This window comes from Elgaria multicarinata, chromosome 3 (genome assembly GCF_023053635.1).
Source record: "Elgaria multicarinata webbii isolate HBS135686 ecotype San Diego chromosome 3, rElgMul1.1.pri, whole genome shotgun sequence".
Classification (NCBI taxonomy): domain Eukaryota; kingdom Metazoa; phylum Chordata; class Lepidosauria; order Squamata; family Anguidae; genus Elgaria; species Elgaria multicarinata.
In genome coordinates this window covers 98,508,783-98,533,138 of record NC_086173.1, presented here as the reverse complement: position 1 = coordinate 98,533,138, position 24,356 = coordinate 98,508,783, and the positions used below count along the sequence as shown (strand labels likewise).

At 42.2% G+C, this 24,356-nt stretch overlaps 1 protein-coding gene across 2 annotated transcripts in view; it reads left to right on the top strand.

The window, feature by feature from the left end:
- Positions 1–3,136: 3,136 nt before the first annotated feature.
- Positions 3,137–24,356, top strand: part of RNF123 (ring finger protein 123) — a 108,358-nt gene continuing 87,138 nt past the window's right edge. The window contains exons 1-11 of one of the 2 annotated variants that reach the window (XM_063121051.1): positions 3,137–3,154; positions 6,896–7,013; positions 9,974–10,058; positions 12,619–12,698; positions 13,941–14,038; positions 15,797–15,851; positions 16,432–16,517; positions 17,630–17,716; positions 20,791–20,858; positions 22,108–22,239; positions 23,161–23,269. In XM_063121051.1, the coding sequence (XP_062977121.1) occupies positions 6,932–7,013; positions 9,974–10,058; positions 12,619–12,698; positions 13,941–14,038; positions 15,797–15,851; positions 16,432–16,517; positions 17,630–17,716; positions 20,791–20,858; positions 22,108–22,239; positions 23,161–23,269 (882 nt within the window). In that variant the 5' untranslated portion in view covers positions 3,137–3,154; positions 6,896–6,931. Of the gene's footprint in view, positions 3,155–6,895; positions 7,014–9,973; positions 10,059–12,618; positions 12,699–13,940; positions 14,039–15,796; positions 15,852–16,431; positions 16,518–17,629; positions 17,717–20,790; positions 20,859–22,107; positions 22,240–23,160; positions 23,270–24,356 lie in introns of those variants that run through there. The other variant, XM_063121052.1, reaches the window with a different exon arrangement.

Below are 24,356 nucleotides of genomic sequence, written 5' to 3'. Positions count from 1 at the left end.
GGAACATGAGTGGGAGGGGACTCTTGTCCTGATTGTGGGTTCCTGTTCAACAACTGATCGGGCACTGTCTGAAGGGAATGTTGGACTAGATGGACACTTGGTCTGACCCAGCATGGCTCCTCTTATGTTCTTACTGAGGTAGCCACCTCAAGCAGTAGATTTAGGGAGCTATGAAAGGGCAGCACATTTGTAGTTATTTAATTTTTTATTACTACAGTATTTTTTACTGCCAGGGATGTAGAGAGGCATTTTAGGGATTTTCTGCCTCAGAAATTAATAATAATAATAACAATAATATATTTTTCTTACCCGCCTCTCTGATTGGATCGAGGCGGGGAACAACAGCAAGCATAAAATACATAAAACACTGATTAAAAATATGGTATACACTGTTTAAAAGCATCCTAAAAGCATCCTAAAAACATACTAAAATATCCTAAAATTCTACTGGATAAAAAGAAAAGAAAAAAGTCTGGCTTTGGGTACAACGGACCTTGTGTGCATGGGTGCTATTTGCTGCTCTGCATCAGGCACCAAAATACCTTAGGAGTGCCCTGATAAAATCCTGTTAAAAAGAACAGGTTGCCTCTCTGCTAAATAGTTTGCTGCCTGTACCCCTAGAAGGCAGAAAGACAACTGTGCTGGCCTGGGACCCTAGCTGAGCCTTTCGATATTCTTTTGGAAAGTCTTCCCCCCCTGGCTGAGCAGGGAACAACACTCAAAAGAGAGAAGGCAATCTGGGTGTCAGGGATACAGAACTTCTTTTAGCCCAAAGGCTGAATTCCATCTCCAAGAAGCCCTATCAGTGCTGAAAATAATTGTTGGGAATCAGAAAATGTCATGGAAAGTAGGTTGGGAATTTAAGGAGATTTTCAATGTTAATGAGCAGTAATTAGACACTAGTACTGTAAAGTGAAAGGGAGTGAAAGGGTATCGCCACCAGAAAGGAAATATATGATGTCAATCAAAGTAGTGAATGTTCAATAACTTGTTAAGATTTCACTACAAAACTCTCTTGCTGAGACATGGCACATTAGTCCAATTTTACTCAAAATCAGGCACACGTTTATTATTCCCTGGATGTGTGTCTAAGGGCAGTCTCGCTAACAAAAGAGGAGGGCAGGGTGGTTCTCTGGTCAACTGTGAAGAGGGAGGGAGAGAGGTCCCATTTAACTCTATGTTCTTACTTCTGAATAGGCATTTTCAACTTAAAAGAAATGCAGAAAATGCACCCTCCTTGCCCCCTCATTTAAAAATGCTCCCTAATTTTTAAAGATAGAGATCAATATTGGCACAGTGATAGCTCTTAAGGAGGGCTTTAGACATCCCAAGATTGAATCAGATAAATGCATGTCTTGATTTTAAAGAATTTTTAGAATGGATTTTTTTTTTTAAAAAAAAATGCTTACATCTGCGTAAGTTTAAAAGATAAAGTGATCAAAACTGGCACAGTGATAGTTCTTAAGGAGGGTTTTAAGCATGCTAAGTTTGAATGAGATCAGTTCATCCCTTGATTTTTTAGGGGGGGAAATTATTCCCCCCCCTTAAACCCTTTCCTTTGATCATGCGAAGCTGTGCATCTTCAAGTTCATAAACAATGGTTCCCTTACTCAAGAGGAAATCTCATTGCTTTCAACTGCATTTACATCCAAGTCATACTAAAATCCAATGCATGCTTACCTTTGAGTAAACCCTATTGAACAGAGAGAGATTTAAACAGTTCCCTAAAATCAAGGAATGAAACAATCTGATTCAAACTTGGGGTGACTAAAGCCCTCCATAAGAGCTATCACCATGTCAAGTTTGAGCCTTTATCTTTAAAAATTAAGCAGATGTAAGCATTTTGGTTACCTTGGAGCAAAGGAGGGGACCTGACCACCTTTACAAAAGAAATTAGTTAAAATGGTTGTTCATCTGCCCACCCTTTGAAATGAGCAAAACAAACCTTCACTCCTCCTCCCCTGTAAACCTTTCCCAAGCCAAGGGCATCGCCAGTCTCGGCCCATGCGCTCCCTCCTGCTTTCTACAAGCGGCCTCCCTTCCTTGGAGTTTGTTTAATATGAGCTAAGGCGAAAGTACAGAGTGTTGGTTGCTGTACTATTGTGTTTTGCAGAAATAAAGATTATTTTTTTTAAAAAATAAAAATTAAAAATTAACTGCAGGGGAAAGGAGAGCATAGAGGGCGGGGTGGGAGAATTCTGGAGCCCCCAGATTGTGAAAGTTTTGGCTAGCGTATGTGTCGCGTTTGCATTAATAAAGCCCCTTGTGTCCGAGAAGGTGTGACAGGGAGGCGTAGTGGGGCCAAGGCGGAGACCCGCGGAGCAGCTGAACGGTGTCACTCCCCGCGTGGGGTGGGGTGGGGTGATCAATCAGAAATATTGCGGGAGAGGTGCGTGTATGGGGCGGGAGGTTAACTGGCTGGGAGCGGGATGCCGAAGCAGCTGCTGGGCGAAGCTCAGGCCGGCTCTCGGGGGCGGTGCCGGCAGAAGCGACGAGCGCTCCGCCCGCCCCAAGCCTGCCGCTGCGGCTGTCGCCGCCGCTTGGTGTGTCCCTGCCGGCGCTCCGTAGCAGGGCGGATGTTGTGAGTAGCCGCTGCCGGCGGGGCTGGGCGAGCGAGCGAGGCAGGCGGCGGTGAGTAGCGGACTCTTCCCCGGGGCTCTGCGTGAGGCGGGGGAGCCACCTGGCCGGCGGCTGCAGGTGGAGGCTTGGCTCGGGGGCCGTGACTAGGCCCAGCGCTGCGCGCCCACCGCCGCCTTCCTGCCCCTCTCCGTGTGCTTGTGCCCGCCGCCTTTAAACCCGCGTCCTAAGAGCCGCAGGTCGCCTTGCCAGCCCCACCCGGGCGGCTTAGGCCGACCCCCGGGTGGAGAAGGTGGCAGTGGGCAGCCTGAAAACCGTAGCCGCAGCGGCCCCGGTCACTGCCCTTGGCGTGAGTTTGCCGTGAATCTTTTTTCAGAGGGCGGCTTCTCCTTCTCTTTCCAAATCGTCCAGCCTATTCCCAGGTCTTTCCAGTTCCACAGCCCCCCTTTCCCTCTCTTCTACACGGTGTTGATACTACCCCGGAGCCCTGTTGCTCGCGGGAAAACGATGTGATTAATACTCCCGCAGCCACCACCCGCCGCCGCCAAAGGAACGTGGAGCGAGCAAAGCTGCTCAGGTATAACGTGTCGATCACGATTACGATGAGATTTTTAGTGCGATCATAACCATCCTTACTCGTCAGACGCAAACACCATTGAGTGCAGCGGGACTAAATGTGCACAGGCATTATAGCCGGATCCTCACGTGGCTTACTCTGAAACCAGCGCTGTTTCTTTCAATGGGATTTTATCGCTAGTAAGTGTGCCTAGGATCAAGCTGTCTGTCAAAGACGCTCCCCTCTATAGCTCCCAGTAGTAACAGAGATAGTGGTGGAGCTGGTCAGAAGTCCAAGGGCTGTAGCAGATGTTTCGGTGTAGGGCTGGTGATTGAAATGTTTCCTGTCACCATGGGAATACCAGAAGGATATCATCATCCCAAGCTTTGTGTGGAAGTAGCTCACAGCCTTTCACAACATAGGGAGACTAGAGTTATTGCAACATACTGTTGTGCAGAGGCTTGTATCACTGTTTCTGACTTCGGCTGGGACTCTGGCTCCTAGCCCCATGTGCCAAAGCCTAAATATAACAGGAGCCCTCCTCAGAAAGCATAAATCCATGGGAAGAGATTGTCTTGTGGGTTTTCAGCTAAATCTGTTGCTTGCAACCAAAACTGATATTTACATGGTTTCCTTTCTCCTGTTTATATGCCTTTTGCTAATGAATGGCTGGCATATTGTCACATAGTTAATCCAGCAATCAATACAATTATGGAATTAAAATTTGTACAAACTAATAGCCTACAGAAATTTACTTCTCCCCTTCAAATTGCCTTTTTGTATAACTCATGATGTGCTGAAGCTGTAGTCCTATGCACATTTCCCTGGGAGTAAGGCTACTGGAACTTAGTAGGCTTAAAAAGAGTCCTGCTGGATCAAACCAAAGACTTACCTAGTCCAGGATCCTGTTACACACTCCCCCCCCCCCCAATGCCTTTGGAAAATCTACAGGCAGCCCTCCTCTGCTTTTGTCCCCTAGCATTGGCATTCAGAAGCTTGGTGCCTCTGATCCTGGAGCTAGCATATGGCCATCATGACGAGTGGTAGCCCTTAATAGCCTTATCCTCCACAAATTTCTCTAATCTTCTTTCAAAGCCATCTTAATATGTGGCCATCACCACACCATCGGCTGAGTACACCTGTCTAGCATAGTGCTCTGAAGGACCTTGGTAACTAGCTTTTGCAGGTATATAAAGATACCCACCACTTTTTGTTATTTCTAGGGGAACAATAATCAGAGTCTGGGATTAGGAATGTTTCCACATATGCTTTTATTGTAAGAATTCTCAGCCTAGAGATATTTAGAAAAACTTGTAATACAATCTTGAAAACAGCTACTCACCTGGTTGGGGTGAATATGAATTGCTTTAGGTGATCAGGCATGGAAGGTTTAGAGATGTTGATTCATTTTTACTTTGAGGCCCCAAAAAGAAGAAAGGATTTTTGGGGAAGTTGACTAGAAATGTTTGGAATCTTATTTGTGAAGTTGCTGTGTTGTTTTTAACATCCTTAATGTAGGCTTAGCTATAGTGTCTGGATTTTTAGAGATAAATCCTCATGAAATTAAACAATTTCCAACAACATTTGGGGTTGGAGAGTATGGTCCACCCTAGCCTTGCACTGTAGTTCAAAGCAATACTGCCAGACATTACTTAATCTTCTAGACTACACTTCACCTAATAGGTGAACACACATTGGCTGATATTGCCAAGGTTACTTTTTGTGTTGTGTGAAGGACCACACTGAAATGTGTGGTCATGTTTTCATATAACTTAGAAGTAGGACATGTTTCATTTTTGTAATGTGGAGGTATGAGAAAGAGAGACATGATGGTCCAGCTAAGAGGTATTTGGGAATTTGCGATAGACTTGCTCTACATTATGAGGTTGAGACTGGCAGGATATTGTGTCACCCAGAATACACAATGTATATAGACTTGGTGTGGCAATGGTGACATACAATAGGTGAAGCTCCTTGATATCTGCTTCAGTTTTCTAGTATATGAAACAGGTTGTGTAGAAAACAAACCAAGTTGAAATGCAGATTGAAAAAAAGTTGATAATATGTTATGAGTAAGTCCATAATGGGAATGTAAGGGTTATATCATAGAATCATATGTCCAGCTGCCTCTTGGTGGCCTCTAGTGTGGGAGAGGCCACGACCCCCTAGGTAATTGGTTCCATTGTAGTACTGCTCTAACAGTCAGGAAGTTTTTCCTGATGTCCAGCCTGAATCTGGCTTCCTGTAACTTGAGCCCATTATTCCGTGTCCTGCACTCTGGGAGGATCGAGAAGAGATCCTGGCCCTCCACTGTGTGACAACCTTTTAAGTATTTGAAGAGTGCTGTCATGTCTCCCCTCAATCTTCTCTTCTCAAGACTAAACATGCCCAGTTGCTTCAGTCATTAATGGAGAACCTTAGGGACTGCTGCTGCCACAGTGGTTTTATTGTGTTCATGTATCTTCATTATAAATTGCATATCCGTTTTGAGGCTTTGCATTTTCACTTTCTTTTGTTCTGAACACCATGCTCTGTTTATATAGCAAACTTATATAACTGCTGTTAAAACTATTACTTTAAACTCTAGAGAGTAATTAGTATCTATTGACATAAGTCCCTTCCCCTCATAAAACAAATAATCATTCACATGATTCTCCTGTGGGTTGTTCAGATACATATGTATTAACTTTTTTGTAGTGATGGTATACACATGCATATTTGCATATACTTTGTTTTATATGAATGTGTTTGTCAATAGATACCTATTGCTCTCTGGAGTTAGTTATGTATTCTGTTAAAGGTGCATTCTCTCTTTCTGCTGCAGTTGATTATATGTGGGATAGCCCCTTTCTGCTTTCCCTTGTTTTTTAAAAACCCAAAAACATGACTTTGAACAGGCTCAAACTTATTTATTGGCTTATTTATTGTTGTTAGTCTTTAATGCATTTTTCTGCTCTTGTTTTTGCCAGTTTTTTTTAGTTCTGTTTTTCCTAGTCCTTTCTAACTTGTTCTCAAGGAAACAATCTTAAGTTATAGGATAGATATTTCAACGTATCTATTTAGTTTTCTCATTTAAGACAGCTTTAAAGACTAGCCTTTTCCAGCAGGCCTACCCAGATGAAGGTGAAATCAAGAATTTTTAAGATGTGTTGATTTGTTGTACTAATGTTGTTCCCTGCCTTGATCCAAAGGGAGAGGCGGGTAATAATAATAATAATAATAATAATATAAATTGCATTTAAGTCCAAATGCTCTCTAATACAGTCTGGAGACAGCAAGACGCCTTGGTTTTTTGTACTTGTCATTTTCCTGGCTGTTTTACAGCAGATTCTTAGAAACAGAGACTTTCATGCCAAGACTTGCATGTATTAGCCAGTGTAGTGTAGTGGCTAAGGTGTTGGACTGGGAGTCGGGAGATCTGGGTTCTAGTCCCCACTTGGCCATGAAACCCACTGGGTGATTTTGGGCCAGTCACAGACTCTCAACCCAACCCACCTCACAGGGTTGTTGTTGTGAGTATAACATGGAGAGGAGGAGGAGGAGGAGTATGTACACCGCCTGGGGTTCCTTGGAGGAAAAAAGGTGGGATATAAATGCAATAATAATAAATAAATAAATAAAAGCTGAGGAAATACAATATTATTTTTATTTTTATTTTGCTAATCCAGTTTTGTTAGGAACAGTAAAACTTTTGCATCCTTTCTTTCTTGCAAATGTTTTCATTTCCAGTAAATCCATTCCCCTACTGCTTTTTCCCCCCAGCTTTGAGGCTAGTGGCCATTCACACGGACCTGAATTATGACATCAAGAGGTTCTGGCACATCGTTTTCTCGGAAGAATTATAGAGTAAGCACAGAGCCTGAAAAGTCCAAGGTTGCAGGTAGGACCATATCCTGAATTGTGGAGAGCACGGGCGGTGGGAGTGGCTGTTTGAAAAAGTTGTGACAGGAACTTGTTAGAAGAACACAGTTTTTGAACTTGGCCATTTCTATTAGATCCTCTATGATTACTTGTCTTTTTAATAGCAAACTGTACGCTAAGTGTCTCTGTATGTAACTTTTGTTGGAATGTTCTATTGACTGCAATAAATTGTTGTTGTAGAAGAACACAGTGGTTGAGTTTGGACGACACGCTAATCAGTGGTTGTTTTCTGTTCTGTTCCTATTACCCCCTCAGTTGATTAGTGTGTCGTGAGGCTGAGTTCAGACAACACGCTTATCAACTGAGGGGTGTGTGTAATAGGAACAGAATGGGAAACAACTGTTGATTAGTGTGTCGTCCGGACTTAGCCTGAGGATCACTATTGTTGCAGCACTCTTAACAGTGCAAATAAAGTTGCCACCTGATTGAGTTTCCTACTTAGTCGGCAGATACCTTTTTGTTTTAGCCCAGCCATAAATGCCAGTTACCAAGGTACATCTGTTAATTGACATATATACCTGCAAGTAGGGTGGCCAAATGCAAACGAGGGCACTTTTTAACAGTTGTGTAGGAGAGGGAATTTCAGCAGCTGTAGCTTGCATGCCAGGTAGTATGAATGTAACCTTACTTTATGGATATTAGATGCATTGGTTTGCTTAGCGGATGAACAATGGGTCAGTCAGTGTGAATAATAGTTATATTGCACAAAGAGCTTCAGCAGTTGAATGCTTCACCTATCACAGTGCTGTGTACTTGTCTCTGCCACAGTGCTATTAACAGGGCAATCCTATCCATCTCTACTCAGAAGCAAGCCCTGTTGAATTCACTGGGACTTACTCTCAGGGAAGTGTGTATAGAATTAAAGCTTAAATGTCTGAAACAGCCTTTAAGGTAGGTTTTGGCAAACCTATTGGAACAGGTTTGCCTACTATCTAGCTTAAGCCAGTTTGCCCTGTGTGGGATAGTGGAAAGCACTGATGGGAATTTGCCTCAGTAATGTGTAAGATTAGAGAAGGGGTATGCATCTGTCTTGTTTTGCCTGTCAGTTTTTAATTCACACAGCTGCAGAAAAGTCTGTGGCTTTGGCTAAGTGGGCCTTCACTAGGCACAGCTGCAGATGTTTGTAAGCAGGACTCCAATTGAATTTAAAGGTAGAAAGGTTGATGAAATCCAAAGAGATGAAAGTTGAGTGTCCAATAGAAAGATGTTGTGGAGTTCATTTCATTGAAGAATAGATACTATGCGGGGGGAGGGGGGGAATATACAGGGTAAGGGTAAAATAACATGACCTTTCTCCACTGCAGTGTGACATTTTGTTCTTAGGTTTTCCTTGTGATTGAGATGCACTTGTGTCCTGGTCTTGTGTGTTGCTTAGTTGCATTCAAATTGCAACCCAGAATATGTTCAGCAGGCCTCAGAAATTGAGGCTGAACCTTCGGCTTGTTGTATGTATTGAATCATTCTCAAGATGAGGAGGCATGTGGCCCTCCACTACAAAGTAATTGCGGAATTCAACCCATGGTGGAAATACATTTATGTGAATCCACATTCTGTTGTGATCAACAAATATTTTAGCTTTGAAAGATTATTAGCGTAAAGAAATACTAAACATATGCATGCGTGGATCTGTGTTTTGCCACAAATTGAGATTCTTCTAATTTCAGATTAGTTGGGATTTCGTATGGAACTACTGCTTGGTATGGTAGTAAAAACAGGGGCAGTGGTGAAGCCCATGCTTACAGGTTGAATATTGAGTTGTAGCTGTTGAAAAGAGAATAACTTATCTGGCAGGCCTAGGGTGACCATATGAAAAGGAGGACAGGGCTCCTGTATCTTTAACAGTTGTATTGAAAAGGAAATTTCACCAGGTGTCATTTGTATATATGGAGAACCTGGTGAAATTTCCTCTTCATCACATCAGTTAAAGCTGCAGGTGCCCTGCCCTCTTTTAAAACGGTCACTCTAGTATAGCTCCTGCACCTTTAACTGTTGTAATGAAGAGGGAATTTTACCAGGTTCTCCATATATACAAATGACACCTGCTGAAATTCCCTTTTCTATGCAACTGTTAAAGATACAGGAGCCCTGTCCTCCTTTTCATATGGTCACCTAGTCTAGACTATGTTATGACAAACCTCCCTGTGCAGCTCTTTTACTTAATTTCTAATTTAGCTTGCCCCTTCTCTGTCATTGTCCCCATGGTGCTCTTGCATATTTGCAGTATGCATATGCAAAGAGTAGCAGAGGGACAAAGAGTGATAACAAGGACAGACTTAACTGATGTGCGATTTCAAGCAACATGCTGTAGCTCCTCCTGCCAAGTAACTTAAGTGAATGTGTAGACTCTCAAATAGCAGCACAGCAACCACAAGGGGCAGGATGTACATTAATGAGCTATTTGAATCTCTGGGAAGTGCCTTGCTGTATCTCCACTTGAGTTAATTAAATAACTTTTCCAGGAAGGAATCTGGAAGTGGAGTCTTAGCTAAGGGCAGCACTCATGATGAGGCATACTTGATCATCTGCTTGCTGCATATGATAATGCTAGGGCAAACTACATAGGGGTGGGTGGGGAAGGGTGCAGATGGACCTTTAGAGACAAGGGCTGCAGTCCTTTGCACATCTGGGAGCAAATCCAATTAGGGTGGCCTGCTGCAAAAGAGGAAAGGATTTATTTTTTTATTGTGACATGAACTTATTAAAATGGCTTTCTTATCTAGATAGACCTATATGGACTAGGGTATGGTCTGAAGGCACATGATGCAGCAACCTTACCGAAGCTAGGCAGGTCTACTCTGGTTAGTGTCAGGACCACCTGGGCTCCTCGTTTATTCTGCGTTGTTTGAGGGAGTGAAATTGGCATCTTGGCAGTTATACCTGAATGTTTATTGTTGGCCTTGTCTCTTTCTGTTTACCCAGGGATAGTGAATAGCAAGCTCCTGAATGACTATCTACACCGTATCTTTCCCAGTGCTGATGGAACTCAGCCTACTGCTGCATTCAGGTACCAGACTCTTAATTCATCACAGAGCAAGGAAAGCTGTATCTATGTTGATGCTGTTGCGGAGAACACCTTTAGCAGTCTTACTTAGAAACACGGTTAAGTCACAACGCTGACATCCATTGAAAGAAAACGTTCATTGTACTGCAGAGGTCTTTCTATGCTTTAATGTTTGTATGGCTCTTCAGACCATGGGACTTGCATGCCTTCATTTTGGAAGTGTCTGTGAGAGAGCCATAAAAAAGCACAGCAGTTGCTGACCTAATATATAATTTCTGTAAATTTGACTATGTATCACTTTAAAATGGCCAATAATGATGTAATTTGGAAATCTTTTAATATCTGTACAGCACTTAGAAAATTGTAGGCACTTTATAAAGTGTGTGATTATGATAATCTGACAAATTGTCATAATTAATTTAAATGAGTGTGACAATAAGTTCATCATAACCAATGTCCAGTATATCTTATAGAGTGGTAAAGTGCTTTTTGTTTTCTTTAATTGTGTCTTCCTCTTTTTTTCCGCCTGATTTTTGAAAATTGCTTTACACCTTTCCATTAGTAGTTGAGTATAGTCCTAGTGAACTCACTAGGAAATCACAGAACAAGGCCTTAAGCAAAGCCCTTTACTTTTCTATTACACACTGAAGTCTACTATATTTCCATGGCACAGAATAGTGAGTCCTAATATTATGTAGAAATCCTTTCATCCCTCCCCCCCAACCCGGAAGTATGTACAGGTTCAGGATGGTACCAGTACTGTTTGAGACACCTCATGTGAATGTTTCTCTGGATGAGTGCTTGTTGTGTGTTTGTATTTAAAGATCTGCTAGGGTCAAATTCCTCCTCATATATACTTAGCTTCTGAACTCACAACTGAGTTGTCAGTGCTGCTAAAAATAACTTTCATCCCTTTTTACTTCTGATGACCCAAGGTTACCAGGAGGAGGAAGAGGAATGGAGTGGTTTCATTTTGCTTTGCCCCATCTTTCCCAGATGGGGTATTCTTGGAGTATTCCATTCCAGGTTTTTTGTTTTGAATACCAAAACTTTCTGCACCTAGTTCCTTTGATTTGTTCCTTAAGATCATAGGGATGACTGGACTTGGAAGGAAGGCACTTAGCTTAATTCTCAGCTTTTATTGGATATAGGCCTTACTACAGGCCTATTCAAGTTGTGTTCCACTGAGCCCAATGTGGCCTGCCAGCCATATGTTGTGGCCTACCATGGGCTCAATAAACCTTCTCTTTTGCTGCCTGCATAGGACTGCAAAAACAGAGTAGTGTTAATTAGGTGGAAGGCCAGAGTAGATGGCTGGTGGGCCGTCCCACACAACTGTGCAGGTTTTATTTATTTATTAAAACATTTGTATTCCACCCTATTATCACTGGGATCTCAGGGCAGCGTACAGATAAAATCACAACAATATAAACATAAATAATTTACACAGGTAATTGTGAACCGCCCAGAGAACTCCGGCTATTGGGCGGCATAGAAATGTAATAAATAAATAAATAAATAAATGTTAAATCGTTAAATTAAAACCAACAGGATGTTTTTAAAAGCAATAAAACAATTTAAATCAATTAAAACTATGTGTATCCATGGGGAATTTAGCCCTTGAAGGCTTTGATAAAAAGCCATGTTTTAACGTGGTGCTGAAATGAAGCCAGTGTTGGCGCCAGTTGGGCCTCCAAGGGTAGGGTATTCCACAAGTGGGGTGCCACAACAGAGAAAGCCCTCTCCCATGTCCCACCATAATGTATGTCTTGTGTCGGTGAGATGCAGAGGAGGGCTCCTCCAACAGATCTCAAATCTCGGGCAAGCATATATAGGGAGAGGCACTCCCTAAAGTACTGAGGTCCCAAGCCATTTAAGGCTTTTAATGTCATTGCCAACACCTTGAATTCTAACCAGAAGCATATGGACATCCAATGCAATTCTTTTAAGACTGGTGTTATATGGTCTTTATAAGATGTTCTGGTGAGCAGTCTAGTTGCTGCATTTTGCACCAGCTGCAACTTCCAAGTTGTCTTTAAGGGCAGCCCCATGTAGAGTGCATTGCAGTAGCCTAATCAGGAAGTTACCAGCACATGGACTACTGTGGCTAGGTTGTCCCTGTCCAAGAAAGTCCGTAGCTGGCAGATCAGCTGACGCTGACCACAAGTACTCCAGGCCACGGACTCCACCTGGGCCTCCAGTGACAAGTTGTATGGGCCTGCCTTATTACATCTGTTCACTGGGAAGCCAGAAAGAACCATGGCAACAGGGGCTTAGATAATCAACATACTGTATACAAAATTCATCTAGTGAGCAGCATAGAGTATGTCTTAGAATTAGTGTGATTAGTTTCTATTCAGAAGCTGTTTTTATTTATCTTAATATTTAGTTTCTGACACAATTGTGCAGCTCTCTCTCTCTTGTAAATGAATCATGTCACATGGCTTTATTAAATGCTTAGGCTATGTAGGACAGTGTTGAAGTAGACAAAAAAACTTTAATTTACAATTTGTTCAAGTTCCTCTCCATAAAGAATCATATGAAACCTTCATTTTATTCCTAGAAAGCACCTTTCATTTCAAAACCTACAAGAACACTTAGAACGATTGCTGGTAGAGAATGCTGGCTCAGAAGATGGTCAAGGTAGGTGTACATAACTGTTTCTTCATTTTGAAATTGTCATGAGATAGGATAGCATATTATAAAAACTTTCCACTTTGTCTAGTTCCTCTCTTCATCCTGTGAAGAGCACTGATGTGCTAAACTGCAATAGATAAATACATACTTTTAGCAGTGACAGTTCCAGTGGAAACAAAAGGGCTGTTCCTTTGAAATGAATAAAAAATAATAATTAGGGACCACTTTGGGAAATATTTTGTTTTAGAAAAACTGTAGATTGCCCTTTTTTCCTGAGATCTGATATCAAGTGTATAGGGGAGTCCCTTGTGCAGCACAAACTGGTACCTATTTACTCAGAAGTACCACTGTGTTCAGTTGAGCTTGTTCCTTAGCAAGGGTTTTTAGAATTGTAACCTTTAATGTGTACGCCACAGTCTCCTTCATAGACTGCAATGTTCTCCTTTTAAGGAACTCATCTGATCACCGTCCCTTTGAAATTGCAGAAATGGCTCCTATGGCAAAGTACAGTCTCTAGATCCATTATCTGAATATTTTTGCTGTTGCTTAGTTTCACAGCCTGCCTTAACTCCATGCTGTATGTTTTGGATTTTATGAAACATATTAATGGGTGGCGAGACATGGATACATTTTTAGATACCTTGTGAGATTTCCATGTGAGATGAGGTTAACCATGGCTATGCTTTCATTGTTTCTCTGGGAAGTTTGCATTGAGTGTTCTTCTGTGTTCCATTTTTCCTGAACCACGTGTTACCTTGATCATGTTGGAAACTTTTGTTTCTCTTTCCTTACACCACACAGATGGGCAATCTCCAGCCCATGGGCCTAATCCAGCTCAGGGAAGTTCAGCCCATAGCTCCATCCAACTCTCTCCCTCTCGGCCCCTTCCAAGCCCCACTCCTTGAATGCTAGGGTTGGGGAGAGAGGAATCCCAACTGTGATCTCCGGTCAGTGTTTGAGAGATAACAGCAGGGATTCCCCTGCACCCCACTCTCCCTTCCAATAAGTAGCAAAGGAGTTTTCCATACAGAGAGAGGCATTGTCTGTGCCTTTCTCTGCATGGAGAATCTGTGCTATGTTGCCATGAGGTTGGGACTTTGGGGAGGGTCTGCACCCTGAGTCATCTGGCGGGTGAGCAATCTGATCCTTGCGGGGGGGGGGGGGGGGGGCTGAACGGTTCCCCACCCCTGCCTTACACTGTTGTTTTGCAAACCTTTCTCTTTGTCATTCCTGAACCTTTTATTTCAGATCAGGTAGCAGAGGGCAGACTTGGTCCTTCTACTGTGGTGTTGGATCATACTAGTGGCTTTGAGGGGCTCCTGCTGGTGGATGATGACCTACTTGGGGTGAGTGTGAGGGAAACACTGTGAATGTACTAGTCCTTGGGGACATAAAGAGCTGTTTAGAGCCTGTGCTGATGATGTTCTCTTACTGCTTTGTTTTTCTTTGTGTATCACCACTTCGTTTTTACTTTTGGGACTGGTGCAGAGGTTTCCAATTAATAATGGCTAATAAACTGTAAGCCAATCTTAGAAATGTGAATTTCCTTCCTCCGTCCACTCCTCTTCTTGGAGCAAATACTCCCTTCACCATTTACCAGCCCTGATGTGAACCATGATTAAAGTTAACTAGGACTTCTCTTTTCTAAGGAGCAGTTTGAAGTGGGTTCCAGACCCTAATTTAAGGGGAACATTCACTATGGTTACCATTGGTGACAACAAGCTATTTAAATGGCTCATGGAAAAATCTGCTGTGCAGGGAGATCAGGAGAGGATGTGGGGAGAGATTTCATGTTCAAGAGGCTTGTTCCTGATTTATTAACTGTGGTTAAGACAGGACTGGTGTTACACCTGCACTGACCCTTAGAGGTCATAGAAGGTGGGTTTTATCTAGAGATGCTGAGTAAGATCCACCCTCATAACAAATATAACACTCTGTCGAGTCTTCATTATGTTTTTATCTCAAAATTCAGCTTAATGTCATTGGAATGTCCTGTTCAATTCTACACCCACTGCATATTGTTTGTTGCCCTCCTTTTAAGTTGTCTTAAAAGATCTGCTTCTAGTTATTGCTGTCCTCCTTTTCCTATTCTGTCTCAGCCCCCTCCGAGAATAAGTTTCTGCTCATACGTTCTGCTGATAATATGTTTGTGTACTGGGAAGTAGAGGTTTACTTTGAGTACATCTCTCTCACTTCATCTCACTTGCTGCTACATCTCACTCACTGAGGACATAGCTAGACCTATGGTTTATCCTGGGATCATCCAGGTTTCGCCCCTGCCTGAGCACTGGATCCCCTGTGTGTCACCTAGATGAACAGGTTTGACCCCTGGACGATCCAGGGATAAACCTTAGGTCTAGCTATGACCTAAGTTCCAATCAGCCAAGGAAGGAAGAACAGAACCACCTTTGCGCTGAATATACCAGCAGCTGTTGTTACAACTGTTGTTTTTGATTACCAGTTCAGGCAATCAAATGCCCATAGTTGCATTGAAAACAGAGGATGGTATCGTTCTGTATTTACCAAGTGTCTTTTGCACTGTGAGTAATGCTGTCAGTTGTCATAGGTATTATGTGCTGAACCACTATATAGTCCCATCTGTCACCACCTGTTTTCTTGTTAGACTCCTTTCTCATTACTTCTGGCACTCTTACTCTTGGACTTGCTGTTTCTGGTGGATCTTTGGGTAGCACATTTCATGCAGCCCATCTGGTCCCTCCAGTTGGCATACTCCAGGCTCTTAGCTGATCCCCCGCCTATCCACATGGCCCATGTGGGTGGGGTTTGTGGAGCTGGCACAGTTGTGTGAACTCCAGTGCCAGTTTCCTGATATACTGGTTCTAGGTGTTTGTCCTGGGAGAAGGGGAAGTAGAAAGCCATTATGCTCTCTCTGTTGTACTTCCAGACCTCCTGATTTCTTTCTGTGTTACATTTTCTGATGTAAAATAGTAGGTGGGAGCAAGCCACTGGTGAAATTCTGTGAGACTTGAATCCTTGGAAGGTACCTGACATCTTCATCCCCCCCCCCACTAATGAAACCATAGAGATGGGGCAACCCTTATTTATGGTGTGTGACAATCTTCTTTCTTTGTGTCTCAAATCAGGTGATTGGACATAGTAACTTTGGCTCTATCAGGGCTACTACCTGTGTGTATAAAGGTAAGGATCAGAAAAATGATGAACCAACCATGACATTGGTCTAAGCAGCGAAAAAACATTTGTAGCAAGCGGATAACGGCTTGTGATGAGAGTTTATTAACAATGAGACTTAAATAAATTTGTGACTTTAATTTTTGGGCCATAGTTTGTTTATTTATTTATTATATTTATATACCACCCCATAGCCGAAGCTCTGGGCAATTTACAACAGTCAAAAACAGTAAACAATAAAAAGTATACAAAATTTTAAAAAACTCATCAGAAACATAAAAACAACAGTATAAAAACAACAGTATCCATTTAAAAACAACAATTCTGGAGTTGTATTTCTGTATTTTGTAGAAAATGTCTGGCACTGGATCGTTGCTGCCCAGATAACGTTTTCTTATAGGGTGGCCTATAGATAACATCAATCCATAAATGGGGAGTGTTGGAACAGGAAGAATGGATTCACCCTTTTAAACTCTTCTGGGTGGTATATTTTTTGGGCTGTTCAAGCTTCCTTTATTGTTTGATGAGCAGTTTCAGTACACAGCCTTTGGTAGAGACTTTGTCACCAGACACTTTTGTGCTCTTTTAGGAAAATGGATCTATGAGGTGCTGATTTCATCACAAGGCCTCATGCAGATTGGCTGGTGCACTCTTAACTGTCGGTTCAATCAAGAGGTAATGTAACAGCATGGCATAGTGCTGGACTACTTTCCAGAGTTCCCATGTATCTCATTGTGCAAGCCTGGGCAAGTTGTAATTTTCCTGTGAAAAGAATTTCTTTATAGACATTCTATTCTGATGCAGATGTGCACACTGCAAGGGCCATATTTGCATAGTTTTGCTAAAGGCTAGAATAGGGAGCTTGTAATTCCCTGAATTGGGGACCTGACCCAGAAGTCAGTCAGTCAGTCATAGCTGCACTAACCCAACTCACAAGGGGATAAAGCTGGTCAAATGAAATGCCGAGCTGGGGTGGTGGTGCAGAGGGCACTGCGAGAAGTGGCCAGGTTTTTCTTGGTCAGGTTATTTGCTGCTCTTGCTGCAACAAGCCATCCTGAACAACCAAACAGCAAGCCATGGGTTCTCAGGGAGGCTTGTTCATGAAAAATAAGCCATCCTGTGGAATTCACACTGGGTTGTTGTGTGAACCAGGTCTACCAAGGGAGGTTGTGGGCTCTCCCACAATAGAGGCATTCAAGAGGCAGCTGAACAACCATCTGTCAAGTATGCTGTAGGGTGGATTCCTGCATTGAGCAGGGGGTTGGACTCGATGGCCTTTTAGGCCCCTTCCAACTCTACTATTCTATGATTCTATCAGTTTCCCCATGGTTGTTAATATGATCCTGATAGTAGATTATGGAAAAAGGGAAGCAGTGCTCTATTGAAAAGCACAATTTTCAAATGGTATACTCTAGTTTTGAGTTGACTCTTGTACTGTAGAGATTCTGTGTTGGAAAATGGTAGGTACGTACTAACCTAAGGCCTGTTGTTCATTTATTTGAGAGTTGTTTCCCCCTCCCAGCGAGCCATGCCACCTGGGTTCAGATTCCAAGACAAGCCATGCCTGGGCAGGTAATTAGGCAGAATGTGAATTAAACAAGCCCTCAGTGATCATGTGAATCAGCTCATTAAGACACTGCCTAAAACTTATTCAAAACTCTCACCTCTCCCTGTGGAGTAATACTATGAGGAAGATCAGCTGGAAAGCTATGCCTTGGGATTGCAGAATTCTAAAAGTTGTTGAAGTAACTTCATTAAGGTGTGTTCTTGGCTCTTCTTTTATATAGGAGGGCGTTGGAGACACTCCAGATTCATATGCCTATGATGGGAATCGAGTACGCAAATGGAATGTGACCACAACCAACTATGGTAAAGTGAGTGTCTACCCCTAATTATTTTGTTGCTGTAGGAGCAAAATATCAGCATATAGTCTATTTTATTTATTTATTATTTATTTATTTAGAATATTTATATACCACTCCCCATTGGAAAATTTCGGAGCGGTGTCTAGGCATCTCTGTAGAAGTTACTTGGCTTGGTTCAAGAATTAGGGACATAGGAAGCTGCTTTACACTAAGTCAGACCATTGGTCAATCAATCTCAGTAGTGTCTACTCTGACTGGGAGTAACTCTCCAGGGTTTCAGGCAGGGGTCTTTCCCAGCTGTACCAGGAAAAACTGGGGATTGAATCTGTGACCTTCTGCATGCAAAGCAGGTCCTCTTGTCACTGAGCTATGGCCCTTCAACATTATGGTCTGATAAAACTCTTCTGACGTTCAAATTAGTAGTTGAAAATGAGTTTATATGGCATTAGAACATGTCAGGCCTTTACCATATTTAAAAAAAGGATTGAGAAGATTGTTGGAACATGATGTTGCTAAGAGTTCACTAGCAAATTTTACCTCAATATCTCCTGACTGGAATAAGATCTATACATGATTTTGTCACAACAGAAAATAATTGGCCCTATGTAGTCTTATATCCTTTATTCCATGTCGTGCAGATTGAATACTATTTCATATGAATTGGGTATGTCTGGGCCTTAGTAGCATTCATCTAGTCTCTTAATTTCCAGTAGAGCTGGACACTCCTAACTCTTATCGCATGATATATTAAACTGTTATCAGCATACATTTGTATTAGGTTCCAGTAAGTCATATCTGATTATGCTCTACAGGTGGGTTCCTGCATTGAGCAGGGGGTTTGACTTGATGGCCTTATAGGCCCCTTCCAACTCTACTATTCTATGATTGGGTTATATATTGTATTTTAGTCCTACTGTATAAAACTGTTTTTCTTCCACTAACTCTTATTGCTTGATATCAGTTTTATATATATAAAGATATGTATTCTATTGCAGCTACATAGCATATTACGCAGAATCAATAACAATAGTCAGTGGTTGCTTAAATAGTCCACCGTCGCTTAAATAGACCGTCGCTTAAATAGACAACTGTTGACTATTATGTCATCTGGCAACCCTTTTCCACACCACGGTTGATTATTTCCGTGAAATAACCAATGCAAGTAATCAATGGTGTACAGAGTTGACTATCTGCACATTATTGTGTCATGTGGCGGGCTCTGTTGACTATTTCACGTGCCTACAGAGTCATGAAGCAAAAGCGTCAGAAACTCCTGCCGCTTTTGCCCAGCAAGTCTCTGTAGGCATGTGTCAGGCGTCCTGGGAAGCACATGGGGAGACACTGATTCTGGCAGCCCCTGGGTGGGGCACTGTGATGGGCGGCACCCCACATGCTCTCAGGGACATGTACGTCCTGTCCCTAGGTGGGGCGCCGAGAACGGGAAGGGCAGGGCACGAGGATCTCTCCTGCAGCTGTCAAGATGCTTGTGCCCTGTCCTCCCCATTCTCAAGCTGCAGGAGAGATCTTTGCATCCCTCTCCCCATTCTCCCCAAAGTGGTGGAGAACGGGGGCCAGAAGGATATTTCCTGCAGCTTTCAAGCCTCAGGAGAGATCTTCGTATCCTCGTCCCCATTCTCCCCAAAGGAGAACCACTTCGGGGAGAACAGGGAGGGTGGGGTGCAAGCATCTTGACAGCCACAGGAGAGATGCTTGCACCCCGCCCTCCCCATTCTTGGCACCCCACCCACGAATGGGACATCCCATGAGAATCCCCCTTCACGCCAGGTCATAGTGGGGGGACCCAGCATGAAGACTGATTCTCATGGGAACCAGTGCTGCTATTCAGTGGGGACGACAGAGAGGGGGTTGAGGGTGAGCAATAGTCAACCATGTGTTAATAGTTAACTCCATGGATGACTGTTTAGGGGGTATTCCCAAGACAACATGATAATAGTCATCCGTGGAGTTGACTATTAGCACATGGTTGGCTATTGTGCTGTCTGAATGCAGCAATACGTTTCTCCATTTAAAAATAAATAAACCAATGAAGTAGAGTAATTGAGTAATCTTTGAAAGATATTACTAAAGAAAGGCATATCAGCTCTGACTTTGGTTGGGCTATTGGGTGGTATAGAAATGAATAAATAAATAAATTTTAGTGGGCCCTTTAGTCACTTCAGTGTGTTCATTAGCATATATGTGCACACTCGTATCACATGTACATTTGCATTCTGCACTCCTTACACATGTGTAAATGCAACACTTCTTACCATTTATGTATGTGCATGAGTATCCCAGGGACCAACTTTATCTTCCACATTTTGACTATATGCATTGTGAACACTCCAAAGACACTTATGGCCAGTACCCTCCCAGTCACCACCCTGTTTTATGGGTGCTTTCATAGTGTATTTTATGGATTTAAATCTTGTTTTGTGAACCACCTAGAGACCTTTGGCTATTGGGTGGTATAGAAATGTAATAAATAAATACTCATGTTAACACCGCAGATGTTCCTGCTATACCATCTTCCACGCCATGCCTACTGAATCACAGAGCTAGAATTCTTTATGCTGCAGTAAACAGCAGAAGGGGCAGAAAGTCAAACCTGTTCTCAGGTGGCAGCAGAAATCTTGACCCATAGATTTTTCATTGCGGGGATTTTAAAAAATGTATCATTTTAAAAACATATCCCTGTTTTAATTTTTTTCATCCCTACAGTATTGGGCAAAAGGCAGGATGCAAATAAATATACCAACAACAACAACAACACAGATTCAATTGCAATTAGAACAACAAAATTATATGCCCTTTCTCTCTGCACATTAACACTTGGGGGGCAGCAGTAGTTGCTTTTCAATAAATATGATAAGTAGAGGAAGGGCTTGTATTAGCATAGTAGAAGGGAAAGTGGATTGGTCTCTGGGGTGGGGTTTGCAGTAGAATGGCACTGTACTTCTGGAGGTCTTTGACCCACAGTCTGCTTGGCTGGCTTGTAAGCAATCTCTGTGCTTTTGACAATATCCTAGCAAAACTGGCTACATTCCCCACTTAATGCCTTTTTTCTTTTGTTTTTTCCGCAGTCCTGGGCAGCAGGAGATATCGTCAGCTGTTTGATAGACCTGGATGAGGGAAACATTTCTTTCTGCTTGTAAGAATCTTTATAGAGTTCTCATAGGTGTTGCTAGTTGACTGTATTCTGCCATCTCATCTCCTAAGTATTTTGTTGAGGGCTTATGTCAAGCTCCACCTAGGAGTAAATCTTCGCTCCATCCACAATAATCCTCTGCTAAAGTTGGATTCAATAAGGTACTTTGCCTCCCTGCTTCTGAATTGTTATATGGAGCTGAATGGATCATTTCTGAATGGGAATTTGTATGCTTATAGCAATATTCTCTAGGTACAGCACAGGAAAGATGGATTAAGGATAGACAATTAAGCCAGATCCACAGAAGCAGTAACCCACATAGGTGGTGGTTCATAAGATGACAACTTGGAGCTGTACTACCACATAGGAGGCTGTATATGTGAAGCAGGCTGTATTTGTTGCAGTTATCTGGACTCCTGTGGCATCTAGAGCTACATAGAACTCCTGTAGCTTCCTTTCAGCTATGCCTATCAACTCTTCATATTTAGTGATTCTTTCAAATGAATTGGTTCTTAAAATGTATTTTGCTCAAAAGAAAATTGATCAGCTATTTTTATTTATTTTGCAAAAAATGACTATTTTACTAACTTCATGCCCTCATAAGGCCTGCTCCCTGCAAGGCAGTGTGTTTCCCTGTACATTAATTTTCACTGATCAAACTGAGGACGAAAGTTCTATGCTAAGATGTCTGTCACCAGAAAAATGTTTCTGCAGCATTTGAACTTGCACAACAATTAAAAAGAATGACAGCCACTTCTAATGTGAATTTCCCAACTGTTAAGGTGGGGAGAAAACAGTGAAAATTAAACAGTGATCCCAAATAATTGCTTGCTCTGATAGTTGTTGAGCAAAACAAATTTCATTGGTAAACATGATGGAACTGTTCATTCTTTGGTCACACTGAGAGAATGAGGCAGCTTCGAGTTCCTGGGTATATTATTCTTAGCCTGAACAGAACATTGAGCAAAGTTGAAGAGATAACAATTAATATTTTCTTAGGTGTCTTGCAGGAGATGTTTTTGAAATGAAGATTAAGATACTGGGACATAGCGGTGGGTGAATTCTGTTCCTGGGATTCAGAATCTGGTTTCATTTTCATTGACATAGTGGAGAGGAGAAGCCACCACGATATGACTTCTTCTGGCTTTATGCTTCGTCAGATGCTTACATCTTTTTTTTTCTTTGTTTTTTTAGAATTCGCTGATAACGTGTATAAGCCTTTTAGGGATTTGTTTCTCTTTTTCTTCTTCAGGAATGGCGTGTCTCTGGGGACAGCTTTTGATAACATCTCGCGAGGCTCTGGCATGGCCTACTTCCCTGCCATCAGCTTGTCATTCAAGGAATCCGTCGCTTTTAACTTCGGCAGTCGCCCACTCCGATATCCTTTGACCATTATTTCAGCCAAACGGAGGAAAGATTGAAATTTTGTCATCTAAAATGTACCATTCTTTTTCCAGGCCCAGGGCCATCCTGTACCTTTCCAGTGATCAACTACTCTCGTTGACATAGTAATGCCTAGGGAAAGTGTTTTATAAATATTACATGCTTCACATACTTTATCTCTGGGATCTTAGCTACAACCCTATAAGGTGGGCTGATGGTGTTATCATAGGGTGAGTGACAGTGGCTCATCTAAGGCCATCTGTTGAGTTAAGAGTGGAGCTGAGGTTTGAATAGGGATCTTGAGCTCATAACTCATGCTCTTAGCCACTATATAACACCAGATCTCAGATTTAGTCTCTTCGGTGTGATGTGGTGGTTTGAGAAGGGAATAATGGCCACATAACCATGTTTAAGGGTCATGATGCCCAGCTACTCTTTTGGGTAATTTTACTGCTATTATGGATTTTGCATAATAGCAGTAATAGTTTAAGCCTCTGTAGTTGAAGTTCTTCTTGCCAGCCTAAAGGAATGTTTGATATACATTCTTTTTGATATTTCAAGCGTGTTGTACTCCTAGGACAAGATTTGAACACTGAAGCACAGCAGCAGATCCAACCTTCTTGAAAGATTGTTAAAGCACAGATTGGTAATTGGGGAAAAGGCAGAGGTTCTGCTGGTGTGAGCAGCAAGCACACTCCCTGAACTCTTTTTCTCTGGCCATTCCTTTATAGTGCAGGGTCTGCTTGGTTCATCCTGCTGCGTAACTGTGGTGCAGGAGCTGGAGGCATATGAAGGTTGGTGTGCTGGATGAAAGCAAGGCTTGGCAGAAGAGGAAGGCCTGGGGGCGTTTCTGGAAGCAGTTCCTTGAAGGGTGAAATTGCATTCTGATATATATTGTTTCTTAATAATTCCATACATATCCGGTTGAGGGATATCGGCCTTTACAGGACAAACCTGCTACAGATCTGGTGAAAGCTCACAAGCTGTTGGGATACCTGAAAAATGTAATTAATATTGGAGTAGATGTTTCGGTAAGATCACATTTTTGATATTAAGTTTATTTAGTCTTTCCCTGTCCAGAACTGACTGCACATGTAATGTCTCAGGTTTCTATAACCAGTATGAGGAGAGGCAGATTACAATCACTCCAGAGACCAACGAAATATGTAGTTAACAGAATTTACTTTAAGAAGATTTAAGAAATACTAACGTGAACAAAACAATTAACATCACTATAAATCAACTCTATTCAACTCTTTTCTTCAACCCACAGTTCTTTTTCAGGTGCCAGTGTCAGGTTTACTGGACCAGCAGCAGAGGTGTATCCCTATTCACTTGTCTGTCTTGCATAGGTGCAGTCTTAAGAAAACTGCAGCCTGTCACCTTCTTCTTCTCCTCCCAATGTTGTTAATTTCTCCTTCTTTACTTCCAGCTCTCCCTCTCTCCCAGCTCCACTGCCCTTTTTCAACAGACATTTTTGCTCTTCCCTCCCTCTATTCTTTGCCCTCCCACTTAATTCAGCCAACATTCCAAGGCCCTTGGACACAGGCATGGCACACATTGGATTTGTTAAATTAGGAGTATTTTACTTTATGTAGTGCATTTATTGGTTGCTCTTCAGACAAAGCTCTCAGATGTGTTTACAAAGAATAAAATAATAACACATGAATAACACACATCAAAACCACAGTAGCAATTAAATTCCTGCACAATAAATAAAAAATCCATCTAAACGTTTGGGACAAATAAAAAGGTTGGTGCTGAAAAGCAGGGGGGCAGGGAATTAGTGCCATGTGAAAATTGCTGGGGAAGAGGGTTCTGATATGTACATCTCTAGAAATGAATATTTAACAGAGCATTAGATTTGATTTTTCTCTGCAAACTGTGTTCACAGGTAACCAACTAGTCTTGTAAAAAGCAAAGTATAAACCAGCCTTCCCCAGCCTGGTGCCCTCCGGGTGTGTTGGATTGTAAATTCTATAATCCCCAGCCACCCTAGCTGGGGATTTATGGGAGTTGTAGTCCAACAAATCTGGAGTTCAGCAGGTTAGAGAAGGCTGGTATGAACAGTGAGATCTGTGTTTAAGAAAAAGGTTACGAAAAAGTACTCTTGTAAAA